At 33.8% G+C, this 12,213-nt stretch overlaps 1 protein-coding gene across 1 annotated transcript in view; it reads left to right on the top strand.

The window, feature by feature from the left end:
* Sytbeta (Synaptotagmin beta) overlaps window positions 1-12,213 on the top strand; it is a 506,258-nt gene that overhangs the window by 377,987 nt on the left and 116,058 nt on the right. Inside the window, exon 4 of the mRNA XM_081753867.1 lies at window positions 48-238. Coding sequence (XP_081609993.1) covers window positions 48-238 — 191 coding nt within the window. The remainder of the gene's footprint in view (window positions 1-47; window positions 239-12,213) is intronic.

The raw sequence follows: 12,213 nt of genomic DNA, 5'->3' as shown, positions 1-12,213 counted from the left end.
AGGTTTTTCTATCTGATTTTCTTTCTTTTTTTTTCTTTTTTCTGTAGCCCACGACCTCGCCGGAAGCGACCAGGGAGGTTTCAACGATCCTTATGTAAAACTAAGCCTCGTACCGGAAGTCGATGGGCGGAAACGTCAAACAGCGATTCACCGCAACGATCCTAATCCTTTCTTCGACGAGCACTTCAAGTTCCCCGTCTCCCACGAAGAGCTCAAGGATAAGAGCTTAGTTCTGCAGGTAAACCTTAGTTCTAGTATTATGCTTTTTCTTAATGTCCAAAGACTTATTCCGCAACAATTGTTTGCAGGAATACTGGGTCTTTTAAAGTACTTTCTGAGGATGAAAATAAATTGTTATAAAGTTGCATATTTTATACATAGTGAGACATTTTCAGTCATTTTCAGCAATATTCATTACTGATCCGCTTGGAATTCGAGGCAAGTGTACCATAGAGAGACAAACCCACTTATACGACTCAACAGTTGATATCAGCATTATGTTGAGTTTCTTTACAAATTTAACGTTTTGCATTACATTCCTTTTCTTCACAAATATATTTTTTCCCCGTTACATTATTTTATCATAAAAAGTTACACGCTACAGTTACTCTACATTTTACTAGCGTTCTGTTGAGTTTCTTCACAAATTTAACGTTTTGCATTACATTCCTTTTCTTCACAAATTTAATTTCTTTCCGTTACATTATTTTATCATAAAAAGTGACATGCACCGTTACTCTACACGTTATTAGCATTGTGTTGAGGTTTTTCAGAAATTTAACATTTTGCATTACATTCCTTCTCTTCACAATTTTTATTCTTCCCGTTACATTACTTTATCATAAAATGTTACAAGTCACCGTTACTCTACACGTTACCAGCGTTATCTTGAGTTTCTTCACACATTTAACTTTTGGCATTACATTCTTTTTCTTAAAAAAATTTCCCCTACTTTTCCCGTTACATTACTTTATCATAAAAAATTACTTGTTACAGCGTTGTTAGATTTCTTCACAAATTTAACTTTTTCCAGTACATTTCTCTTCTTCACAAATTTAATTTCTTCCCGTTACATTACTTCATCATAAAAAGTTACATGTTACCAGCATTACGTTAGGGTTCTTCACAAATTTAATTTTTTGCATTACATTCCGTTTCTTCACAAAATTTAACTTATCCCGCTACATTACTTCATCATAAAATAAAGTAATAGGGCACGAAAAAAAAATAACCCAGTACAATTACTTTAACAGTGCCCCCTTACACTGCAATGCGTTAAAGCTAAATAAACTGTAACATGCCACAATTACTTCAAAACGTAACGTGTTATAAAGTGAAATTAAATCTTTAAGTTTTACGTCCCACGATTATGTCGGCTAGTCTAAAGGAGACAGTAATGATGAGAAATGAATGAAATGGAGGAATGAGGAAAGTAGGAGAACCCGAGATAACCCTCGCATGGTGTTTATCCACCACAAAGTTCATTTGGTGCGAGCTGGGATGGAACCAAGAATCCCATGCGCCAGAGGTAAACGCTCTACCACTGAGCCACCGCAGCCCCATGTTATAACTACTTATAGTATAACGTAGCCTGTTACAATCTTGGTTACTTCTTGCAATTCAATGTGAGAAACTTATCTTTAGATTTTTCTTCAATAGCCAATGCAGTTAAGAAATATTTTGTGCTCACTGTTAAATTTCTTTTACTTGTATTTTCCTCTTCATATGTAAAAGTACTTTCTTGTATCAGAAAAGAGCATATGTCTTGGTTCCTTTTCTATACTTCATAACTTCATTATGTTGTAGGATAGTCTCTTACATGATGTAGTTTCTCCAAAGCCATAAAATAAATCACATACATTGGTTCCACGAAACGAAAGGTAATTAATGTTTTGAAATAATTTATCTCTCTGTGAAACGAAAATTATCAACGACACGTGCCAATTAAAAATACTAATTGGCAATTTTCTGTTTGAAAATTTTGAGAAAGTATTTTTTTTAAAAAAAGAAAAGAACATATTTTCCAATTTTTCTGTAGTCAAGAAGTGGATAAAAAGTGCAGGACACCGCACTAAACTTTTTGCCTCTCTCCCACACCTTAAGTTGAATCATGTCAATATGCAGTTATTACGGAAACTTTTATTTATGAGATATGAACAAAATTGTAGTAGGTGTTTTCAGAAAATTTTGTCCGAAGAAAAATTCCCATTTAACCCTTTCGTATACCATATGTGTGTATTGTTCTAAAACGCTTATCTAACATCTATTACTACTGTATTTTTTATTGTTCAGTAGTACATGTATTGCGAAATAGATCATAAGTATGTGTTTCGAGAAGGAGCTCGTCAAGTTGGTGGGGAGTCATAACGTCATCTGTTTGCCCTTCAAAAGTACAGCGCAAAAGGGTAATTTTGTTGTCTCGTAAATACTGTGTAAAAGCTAATAAAATCCAAGCACAAATGCATATGTCGTCCACATGACCATCAGACAGAGTACGTGTTACGACTTCTTTCTTCCTTCTAGTGATATAAATCCTTTCAAGAGATATTTAGATCTGTATGTTAACATAGGGTCGGTCCATGTGGGCCTAAACTTTTGGAAAAGAGAGTTTTCATAAAATTTCTCAATTTTCCACGAATTCTCTTTTCCAGGTATTGATATGGATATGCGAATGGTTTCGTTTGCAAAGTTCCTTTACTCTGAGGAGAATGAGGTAAAGATAATTTGTGATTATCTAGTAGCTACTTGACTGAAAGTAAAAAATTTACAAAAAAAAATTATATCAAAATCCTAAAAGGGCAAAGAGTGAAATATACCTTATAGATTTTTCATGAGAAATGTATTAAGAGATAAAATTATGCATGAGAAATAAGGCTTAAGCCGTACATCAGCTTCAACACTCCAATATGGGTATAATAAATTCCTCATTAGGCGCAGAATTGGGTGGCGCAGTAACAGTGGATAAGCTGCAAAATGTCCACAAATGGACACAAATCAACACGAAACTACTTTTAAACAAGTTTTATTTACAGTAGGCAGCCTAGCACCTTCTATATATATATATATATATATATATATATATATATATATATGTAAGATGAAGAAAAATAGACAGCAGACAAGTGACATTTCTGTAAAATCATCCGATGTATTGTCAATGGATTTATACTCACTTGATATACTTGCAAAGCCCCCAAAAACTAGAGGACCTCAAATAGTGAAGAATCTCTGGATTAGGTGACACCAAGATAGAATAAAATCAATGTCACTGCTTTAATTTAGATTTTTAAAAAGCGATAAACTATTCCTATAGTTACCAAACAAAGCGCCATTATTGATGAACACTCGTACATATGGTGAATAGCTGCTCTTTTACGATTTTTAACACTTTTAGTGGTAGCAGCATATCTGCTTATCTTAAACATTATGTGTGTGAACCTAAAATAAAGAAACTTGATAGTCTCTTTACTACATATTACCTAAAATTCCAGTTATTACTTACAAAAACTTCTAACGTGGGTTGAAATAATTTTTTTTCAGATGAAAGTTTTATAGATAGATGCCGTTTTTTCCATCTCGTTGTGTCTTCTGGTGTGATTGAAGCAACTCTTTACAAGAAAAAAATCTGTAAATGAGGCACCGGAAATGTAACGGAATAATAAGAAATGTAACGGAAAATAAGTGCGAAAATTCAAGTTTTAAAATGCATTAATAAATTTTAGAAAAAGATATGTCTTCGTTAGACATATTGCCACCATCACTGATTGCGTCAGTTCTTCGAAAAGCACCTCTGCCTCTCTATGGAGCCAATAATCTCCACCCTACCCAGAACCGGTTTAAAAATACAAATCAACTTCTAGTGAAAACCTACTGTCACAATAAAACAAAGAAAAATACTAATTTTGATCTCTAAGTATTAAAAATATGAATAGTTAAATCTGAATATAAATTTTATTAATTTTACTCTCGTATTTGTCATTTAGGGCTATTGGTTTATCATGTATTCTTATACAAATTATACATGTATTCATGTATTCTTATACATTTATAGCATTAATTTGCTACCAGGGGTAAAAGTGAATCTGAAAAGATAGGAGGACACATGATATCACAATCTCCCGTCCCTATCTTTGACTATTATAATTTTAGGAAGTGGAGAGACGCTATAAATATTATCTGAAAGAGGGAGGAACTTCGTCCCCCGCATTTCACCTCACTTTTACCCCTGTTTGCTACAATACACTTTATATAATTTGCTAATATCTGCACCAAAGAGATCAGGTCAAAGATTGTCGTATGTGAAAAGGCATTCAACAAGAAAAGATCACCCTTAACTTGGAGGCTTAATATTGGACTAAGGAAGAAATTGGTCAAGTGCTTTATATGAAGTATTGGACTGTATGGAACGTAGACTTGGACATTATGGAAATTAGAGAAGAAATATTTAAAGAACTTCGAAATATGGTGTTGGACGAAAATGAGAAAATAAAATGGACGGAAAGAGTAACACTACGAAAATGTTTTAAAACGAGTATGAGAGAAGAGGACGCTAATAGCCATCCTTCGTAGAAAGATCAATTGGATTGGATACATTTTGCAAAGAAATTCAGGAGGAAAAATAGAAGGAATCGAAAATATGGAAAAGAAAAATACAACTGATGCATGATTTGAAATATAGAAGAAAATGTTGAGAGTTAAAAGTAAAAGCTGAAGATGGAGAAACGTGGAAGAAATATTTCCAGGCCTGAAGAAAATCTTATTAGCCGCAGAGTGCCAACAGGCAGAATACTTATAATAATAATAGTTAAGGTACGTATTTTACCCTCATCTCCATAGTTACAAGACTTATTCTTATCTCCAAGCCTTTATCTTATATATAAACATTCGCCGCTAGCATTATTTTCACATTATTACTTTCCTTTCATCGAACACCCTTGCTTAATAATATGAACAATACTTTATTTCTTTCTCAATATGCATATTGAGTGATTTCCTGATTATGTGAATCTATTACGGCAAATATTGTATTTATTTTGTTTGTTTGTTTCTTTGTTTTTTTTTTTATTCCATCCAACATGTTAAGGCCGCAAATGGCTTTAAGTCCTCTCTTTTGTTGATATGTTTAAGGTTAGTTTAAAGGGACAAGCTTTGCTGATAGATGTCACTACAGTCTTCGTATCTCTCTCATGTATTTTTTTCCTTTCACAAAAATTCACGATTTCTCTTATAAATTTCAACCTAGAGATTTCAAATTTTTCGAGGAGAAACTTCATAACCCATCGAAGACAACAATCCGTGCCGATTTTTTATTTAGAATTTTCCTCATTGTTGAAGTGCCTTATTTGTTGAAAGGAATATCCAAACCTTTAATCACATTCCGCACTTTGTTTTCTGTTTCGTTCCACGATTCACTTGCACTTTCCTCGACGCCATAGAACACTAAGTTCACTCTTCGAGGTCTATTTTCCAAATCTTCGATTCTTTCTTCCAAATGACTTGAGTAGGCCTGCAATTGATTTATTTCACTCGATAATTTGTCAATGTTGTTCTCGAACCTTTCAAGCCTTTCAATCACTTTAGAAACAGATTCTTTCACTTCACGTATTTCTTTCTCAAGCGATTTATGAGAATCATGCAAGCCACGCAAAATTTCTTTAATCTCCGCAATATCGTTTTTCTGAGACCTGGAGTCAGGACCTGGATTTCTTTCGACACCACCAATCACAAGCACTAGAAGAATCACCCCACCATAGACATAGTAAGTTTTGGTCGTTTTGATTTGATCTGTACGTTCTGCATAAGAAGGATCTTTTCCGCAGTATCTATTATTGAAAAGACCGATTGAAGCCCGCCAGAAACTTAGCGAGACACCCATTTCACGCTTCGGTGAGCTTCAACTACTTTTGTTACTCAAGAAACTGAGGGGCCTAGTCTCCCGGCCCCGGACTAGATCCACCACTGCGAGAAAATCCACACACAGGGTATTTGACCACTACAAGGACCATTTGACGCAAGCTGGGATCGAACCAGGGATCCTACACCAGACATGAAAGCATTGATCATAGGATCTTCTTCTTGAGGTAACCTTTCTCTAATCTTATATTCTATATCCATAGTCACGTTCATCCGCGTAAATTCTTCTATAATACTATCTTGCAATTCTTTATAACCTAATTCATTACTGTTTTTTCGCTTCAAAAATAATTTAATCCATTGTCGTCCCGTACCTTTAAACACACTAGGCAACAATTCTTTCCTTTTAGCTTCACTACCTCCGGCCATCTGGCAAGCATCGTCAAATTCGTGGAAAAAACTAACGATATCATTGTCTGTTTTTAAATCGAATTTAGGCAATTTATTTACGTCTGCGTAAAATGTAACATTCGACGTCATCTTGTCTTTATCTACTAAACTATTGTAATGTACCATTACAGTTGAAATTAATGGCAATTTTTTTCTCACCCTGTACCTAGTAATTTTTTTTTAAATTCAATTTCGGTTTAATTACACAATTTATTTATTCTCTTTACTTCAAATTAAATGTAATGAATCGAAAGGTCTCATTAGTAATCATATTTTAACTGAATAATATATTTATTTATATTTTGATTAATTGTGAATCCCATTTTCGCATATTCAAGTTGAATAGTTACAAGGTTTACCATTCTGACGTCATACCGAAACATAGTTCCGTCATTGGATATAAATTTTCTTAATTTCAGACCAATGTAGATTTTGGCCAGGTACCTAAACTTTCCCTCACCCCCTCTCACTAGTCTATAGTCACTTTCAGATCCGGTTATATCTGGATTTGCCAAATTTCTATTCGCTTTGTAATTTCCGCGGCTGGAAGACTCCGCACTGATGGGTGGAATTTTCCAATCCCTGTCGTTTTCGGCGCAATGTTATCATTATCGTCGTGAAAACCTTACGAAGCACTATCTGTGGAAGTGATCACCATATTTTGACTTCAAAAGGACAGATATTTAATAGAAATAAGGTAATATATAATGTAATTTAATAGATAAAGACCTACAACTACTTAGGAGCCTAAAGTCTGCATTTTTTATTAAATAAACAGTTCATAGTTAAGTGAAGTTCCGGATTTGTGTTTACAGACTCCATATTGCTCGTCATCCAATCAAGATAGGATAGACAGTATAGGAAAGTGATTTTTGATCTGTTAAACTCAGTTAGGGATTAGGGAAATACGACCTGGTTTTGTGCAATTTGTTCGTGTATTCGGTGGATGTGATTTTTTTAAGTGCATGTACGTAGTAGGTTTGATATTATAATACTAATCAGCAGAATGGCAGCTTAAGCTAACAAAAAGGGGCCCCTATTTCTCTTTCCAAATTGAACCAGTTCTAGCGGGGGATGGGTTAGTTATTGTTTGTTTTAGGGCCTTTTTCCCCTCTCAGGGGAAGGGTCCCTCAATAAAACTCGTTAAGGTGTCCCCAGGGCATCAATCTTTAGTAATCATCTTGTAAACAATTGGTCAGGTCAATTGGACATAGGGTTAACTCTTCTCATTTTGCCCCCATAAAGTTCAATAGAGCCAACCGTACATACCGACAAGGGAGTAGTGTATTTTAAGTATAAGATATTAGGTACTTGCCTATAATATGCATGTAATGAAATGGTGCTTGTTTGGTTTAGTAGTTTAGTATATATATTGTTATGTGTAGTTAGTAGTGTTGTGTGAGTGCGTGAATTTTCAGTTAGGACAGTGTATAAATATGCGTTAATTTAGTACCATTTGTCTAACTCGAAGTATACTAAACCAGAGTAAATATTAGATTCCTGATTAATAAGTACAAGTATATATTTCAGTACACGGTAAATTATGTCTCCACTACAGCGCCATCGTGTCCGTTTCCGCTAATCAATTGTTTGTTGACATTACGTCATGGCCCAAGTTAGTGATCTAGATTGTTTGATTTTGGCCTCTTATTTCTATATTACATCCCGTGGACATGGTTTTCGGTTCAAATGAGTGTACGTTTTGATGAAATAGCATGAGATCTCGTAGTTCTGAAAATTACAGCTTGCTATGTCCAGTAGCAATCGAAATATCCACTGAAATCAAGAATGCCTATTTTCTTAATAGAAGTAAAGCCCATATGCTGTTACTATTTGTTTCAAAATGTAGTATTAAATTCTCTTTTCCCGTGGCTGTAGAAAAATTCCATTGTTGCTTTAGTTTTATCAGCAAATCAGAAATAAAATAATCGTTGACAACCTAACTTTCAGTGAATACACGTATGATTTTTTTTAACTATAATTTGGGTACTTCGAAACAAGAGTCCGAGGTTCGATGAATGTTATCGTTAGTGGCTTAAGCTTCACAGATTGTGATAATTATATATTTATTAGTGCGTAATATAAATATGTGTATGGCCTGCGTGTAAAATGTATGAAATAGGGTGTGTGTAAAATATTACTTCGTGTGGAAATGAGTAAATAATAAATAAATGTAACGATATAATAATAATACGATTATAATGTGAAATAAACGAGATGATATGACACCTATATTTAAATGGATAGGCATAGTGTATATTATATATTGAAAATATGAATATTTTTACTGAAAATCTCTCGCGTTTTGACTTGTACACCAATACATTCATCCAACCGGGTTTGTTATTGGATAGTAATTTGTAGTTGGGAATTGTATGTCACTTCGCATTTAAGTACCTCATATTAACAGCCCGGATCTTAAGCCTTTCAACAGATAGGGTAGCATCATGTGAGAATTACCTTTAAAGGTTGACAGAAATGATAATTAAGAAAAATAACTGCTATATCTGGTGATCCACGAAAAGTACAGGTTTGGTCATTCGTACCTTTAACATTCATTGACTTTCCGAGATTTTTTTTTGTTGCTTACCTTATTTATTATTCAGTGTTCATATAGCAATGGATCGGGTTATCTGGTTAAATCAACCGCTCCTAAATTAATATTTATGTCCATCGCGTACCCGGACGTCGACCCATGACCCTTTTAAGTATTTTCGTTTCTTTTCTTAGTTTAATTAGATGATGGAAATTAACGACGTCCCAGACTTTGGCATGTCTGCGCAGGGTAGCCATCGGTGATGTTTGGTCACTGAAATAACCGATCCAAAATTCAGTTTATTTAAACTTTTTTTATTTTGGCAAATTATCGTTAGGGATATCTTAGCTATTATTTTACTCTAATTTCATTACTATTCTGGACTCTTAGTTTCTAAGAGGTCGGATGATTTTTTCCTTTTTGAAATTCTAAATTAGAGCCTTCTCTAACCTTCCGGTGGATTCCTAGATCTGCAATGGCGTTGACCGGATACAGTGAGTGCTGGGATTTATCTAAAGCCTTTGCCTTTCCGAAAATCCCATCGAGGGCACAGACTTGTTTCGTCCCTGCAAACTTTTGTTTTCGGCTATTTATTTGGTAAGCCGAATCCCCTTTGGCATAAAAGATAATATTTGGTTATAGTATGTTGTATATGTAAATTCGACCACTTATCTTCCGTAGTTGTAGTGTTCTGTCTCCTCTCTTTTTACCTATCCTTCTTCTATTCCTTCTCTAAAGTTTTTTTTTATTTTTCCAACCTTCAATCCACCACGGGAGAAACTGACGAGAAGGTACACTATGATTTCAGATTCCCAGAAACTTACTTGTTATTCATCGATCGTACAAATTACATACAGTGATTACTGATTTCTGGTTTTCTTTCTATTGATTGGTTATATGGTGTGTGTATTAGTAGTTTGGGCCCACTAGTTTCGATTAATCTTGAATTTTTCTGTATATATATATATATACTTACATAGTTTGAAAAGTTACGTGCCTGCTCTATTTGTTGTATTTCCACCTCTTATGTCAATTTATTAAATAACACCAACTATTTCTTTATACGCGGTTTTTAGTAAATTGAGAATTATTGTTATTGATTATCGGGTTTATATATAAAGTTCAATGTTGCAACCTTATGAGAAAAAAAAGAGTTTTTGTTAGTCAGGTTTCTTGTTTATTTCGAGCTAAGCAAGTGTGAATACTTGTTGAATATAAAAAGGTTATGTAGAATTTAAATGTCGACGAAATACTAAGGTGGATATTAAAGTGAAATTTAGTATATTGAGTAATATATATATATATATATATATATATATATATATATATATATATATATATATATATATATGCGAGTATGTATGTAAAGGGCTCGGTATTTACCCTGGTTGTTTTAGGTTGCCATAGATTTTTGACACCCGACATTGACCAATTATTTGTGATGTAAAGTATTACCGCGTAACTTATAATTAATGACACCTTACTGATTTGTTAATAATGTTTGTAACTATTCAATTTTTTAATACTATGTCAAATGTTGCATGTAAATGGAACAATTAGCAGGTAGTAAGAAAACAAAACCCTAATCCTTATCCAAATTTATTTTGCAAGATCATAGTGAAATCAGTAAACTTCGAAACCGTGCGCCCCGCCAACAAATCCTTCTATCAGTAAACTATGAAACAAATCCTTCTCCTATGATTGGAAACCTAATTACTTGTCGTTAGTCAGTTCAGTGACTAAAACCTTTTGACTCCACGATCTATACTAAAAAAAATTAGTCATCTTAAATTCAATGAATTGAAATGTGGTCAATAATTTAGTAATGTGAATACAGGACCTAGATAGGTCCAGAGACCTAGCTCCATTGAGACATATAGTATTATGGAAATATAGTCCCAATGTCTGGGATTGGATTCGATGATTTTTTTTAATCTTGATAAATTTTGAAACTTTTCTATCAAGTGCGTCAAGTGACGAAATGAAAATATATATAATATGAAGAAACTATTTTTTCTTTCGTCTATAGTTAAAACAAACGATTAAATACTCTCATGGACACCAATCACAGTGAATAAAGAGAGTTGAAAAAGGAGTTATTATCGACGTGAGAACAAAGACTCATAAAATTTTCGAGATTTCTCCTCTTGGGACAGAGACTCAATAAAATGCTACCAAAGTTTTTTTTTTAGAATGATTAACTAATTATATTTTTTTCTTCTTTTCTCTTCCCCATTGATATATATTCATTGTACTGAATTCTAATATGTTTAATGTTGACCTTTGATTTTTTCCATCTTTTGTCTTTCTTCTTTGTCGAAAAATTTTTTAATGTAATCCAATTTTTTAATATCTCTAAAAGAGAAATGTGTTATTTGATATTGTTGAAAGTAACAGATTTCTGTGCATGCCTATGTATTATTATTAATATAATTTTTTTTTATTCATGTATCAAACTTTTTCTGTTATGTCAAACTAAGTTTTCTTTTCTTGAAATGTAATAAATGTCTATAGAGATGTAGTTAGGTTAGTTTAATTACACTAAATGCAACCTTAAGTATACATTGTCCTGTATGAATGTGAGTGTGAGTGGAATGTAGGTTTAGTATTAAGCGCACCAATTATTTTGACATATATGCGTGACTTACTACAATTAATGGTAGTTGGCAATTAAAGTCTTCGAATGTCAGTACTAACTTAATTTAAATTGGCTCTATGAGGGAAGCGAAAAGGACGGAAATAGCCTGACGAATGATCATCATGGGAGATCTTCGAGAGTCAAAATCTTCGACAAATGTATGTTACTCTGATTTTTTTCTGTCGTCGATTCTAACATGCCATCAACTTCGTCATTTATCTTTCAAATGTTGGATACTAGTCGAGAACTTTCCGAAATATTGAATAAACTGTTAAATCAAACTTTCTCATCTATCTCAGATCTAGATTGGGATAATTCGGTAGTTGGGGTTACATGGATCTAGGTCTGTTAAGTATGGGTTGACATGTGTCTCCCTTTGATCACCTTAATACCAAATATTCACTCAATAGCTATTGGAAATGATCTCAAATCGATAATTATTCACTTTTCTTTACCATATTTATCAAAAATATCCAGTAACAGTTTCCTTCTTTCTCGCCTTCTCGCGAAAACGGTAGAAAACACGACAAGACGATGTGAAGGAAACGACCTCGAAATCGTTCATGACGGAACGGTGACGTGCATTTTCTCACGGTGCAATCTCGCACGGTGCTCATTATCGAGCAATTTCACACGGTCCTGGTTATCGCATTAATCAGTCAGCACGTGTGGTGCATTTTCACACGGTCCATCTGCAATCACGTGATTCACCCTGAAACTTCTTTCACTACAAGGG

This window comes from Thermobia domestica, chromosome 3 (assembly GCF_964235325.1).
Source record: "Thermobia domestica chromosome 3, izTheDome1.hap1.1, whole genome shotgun sequence".
Classification (NCBI taxonomy): Eukaryota; Metazoa; Arthropoda; class Insecta; order Zygentoma; family Lepismatidae; genus Thermobia; species Thermobia domestica.
This window is presented reverse-complemented; position numbering and strand designations above follow the sequence as displayed.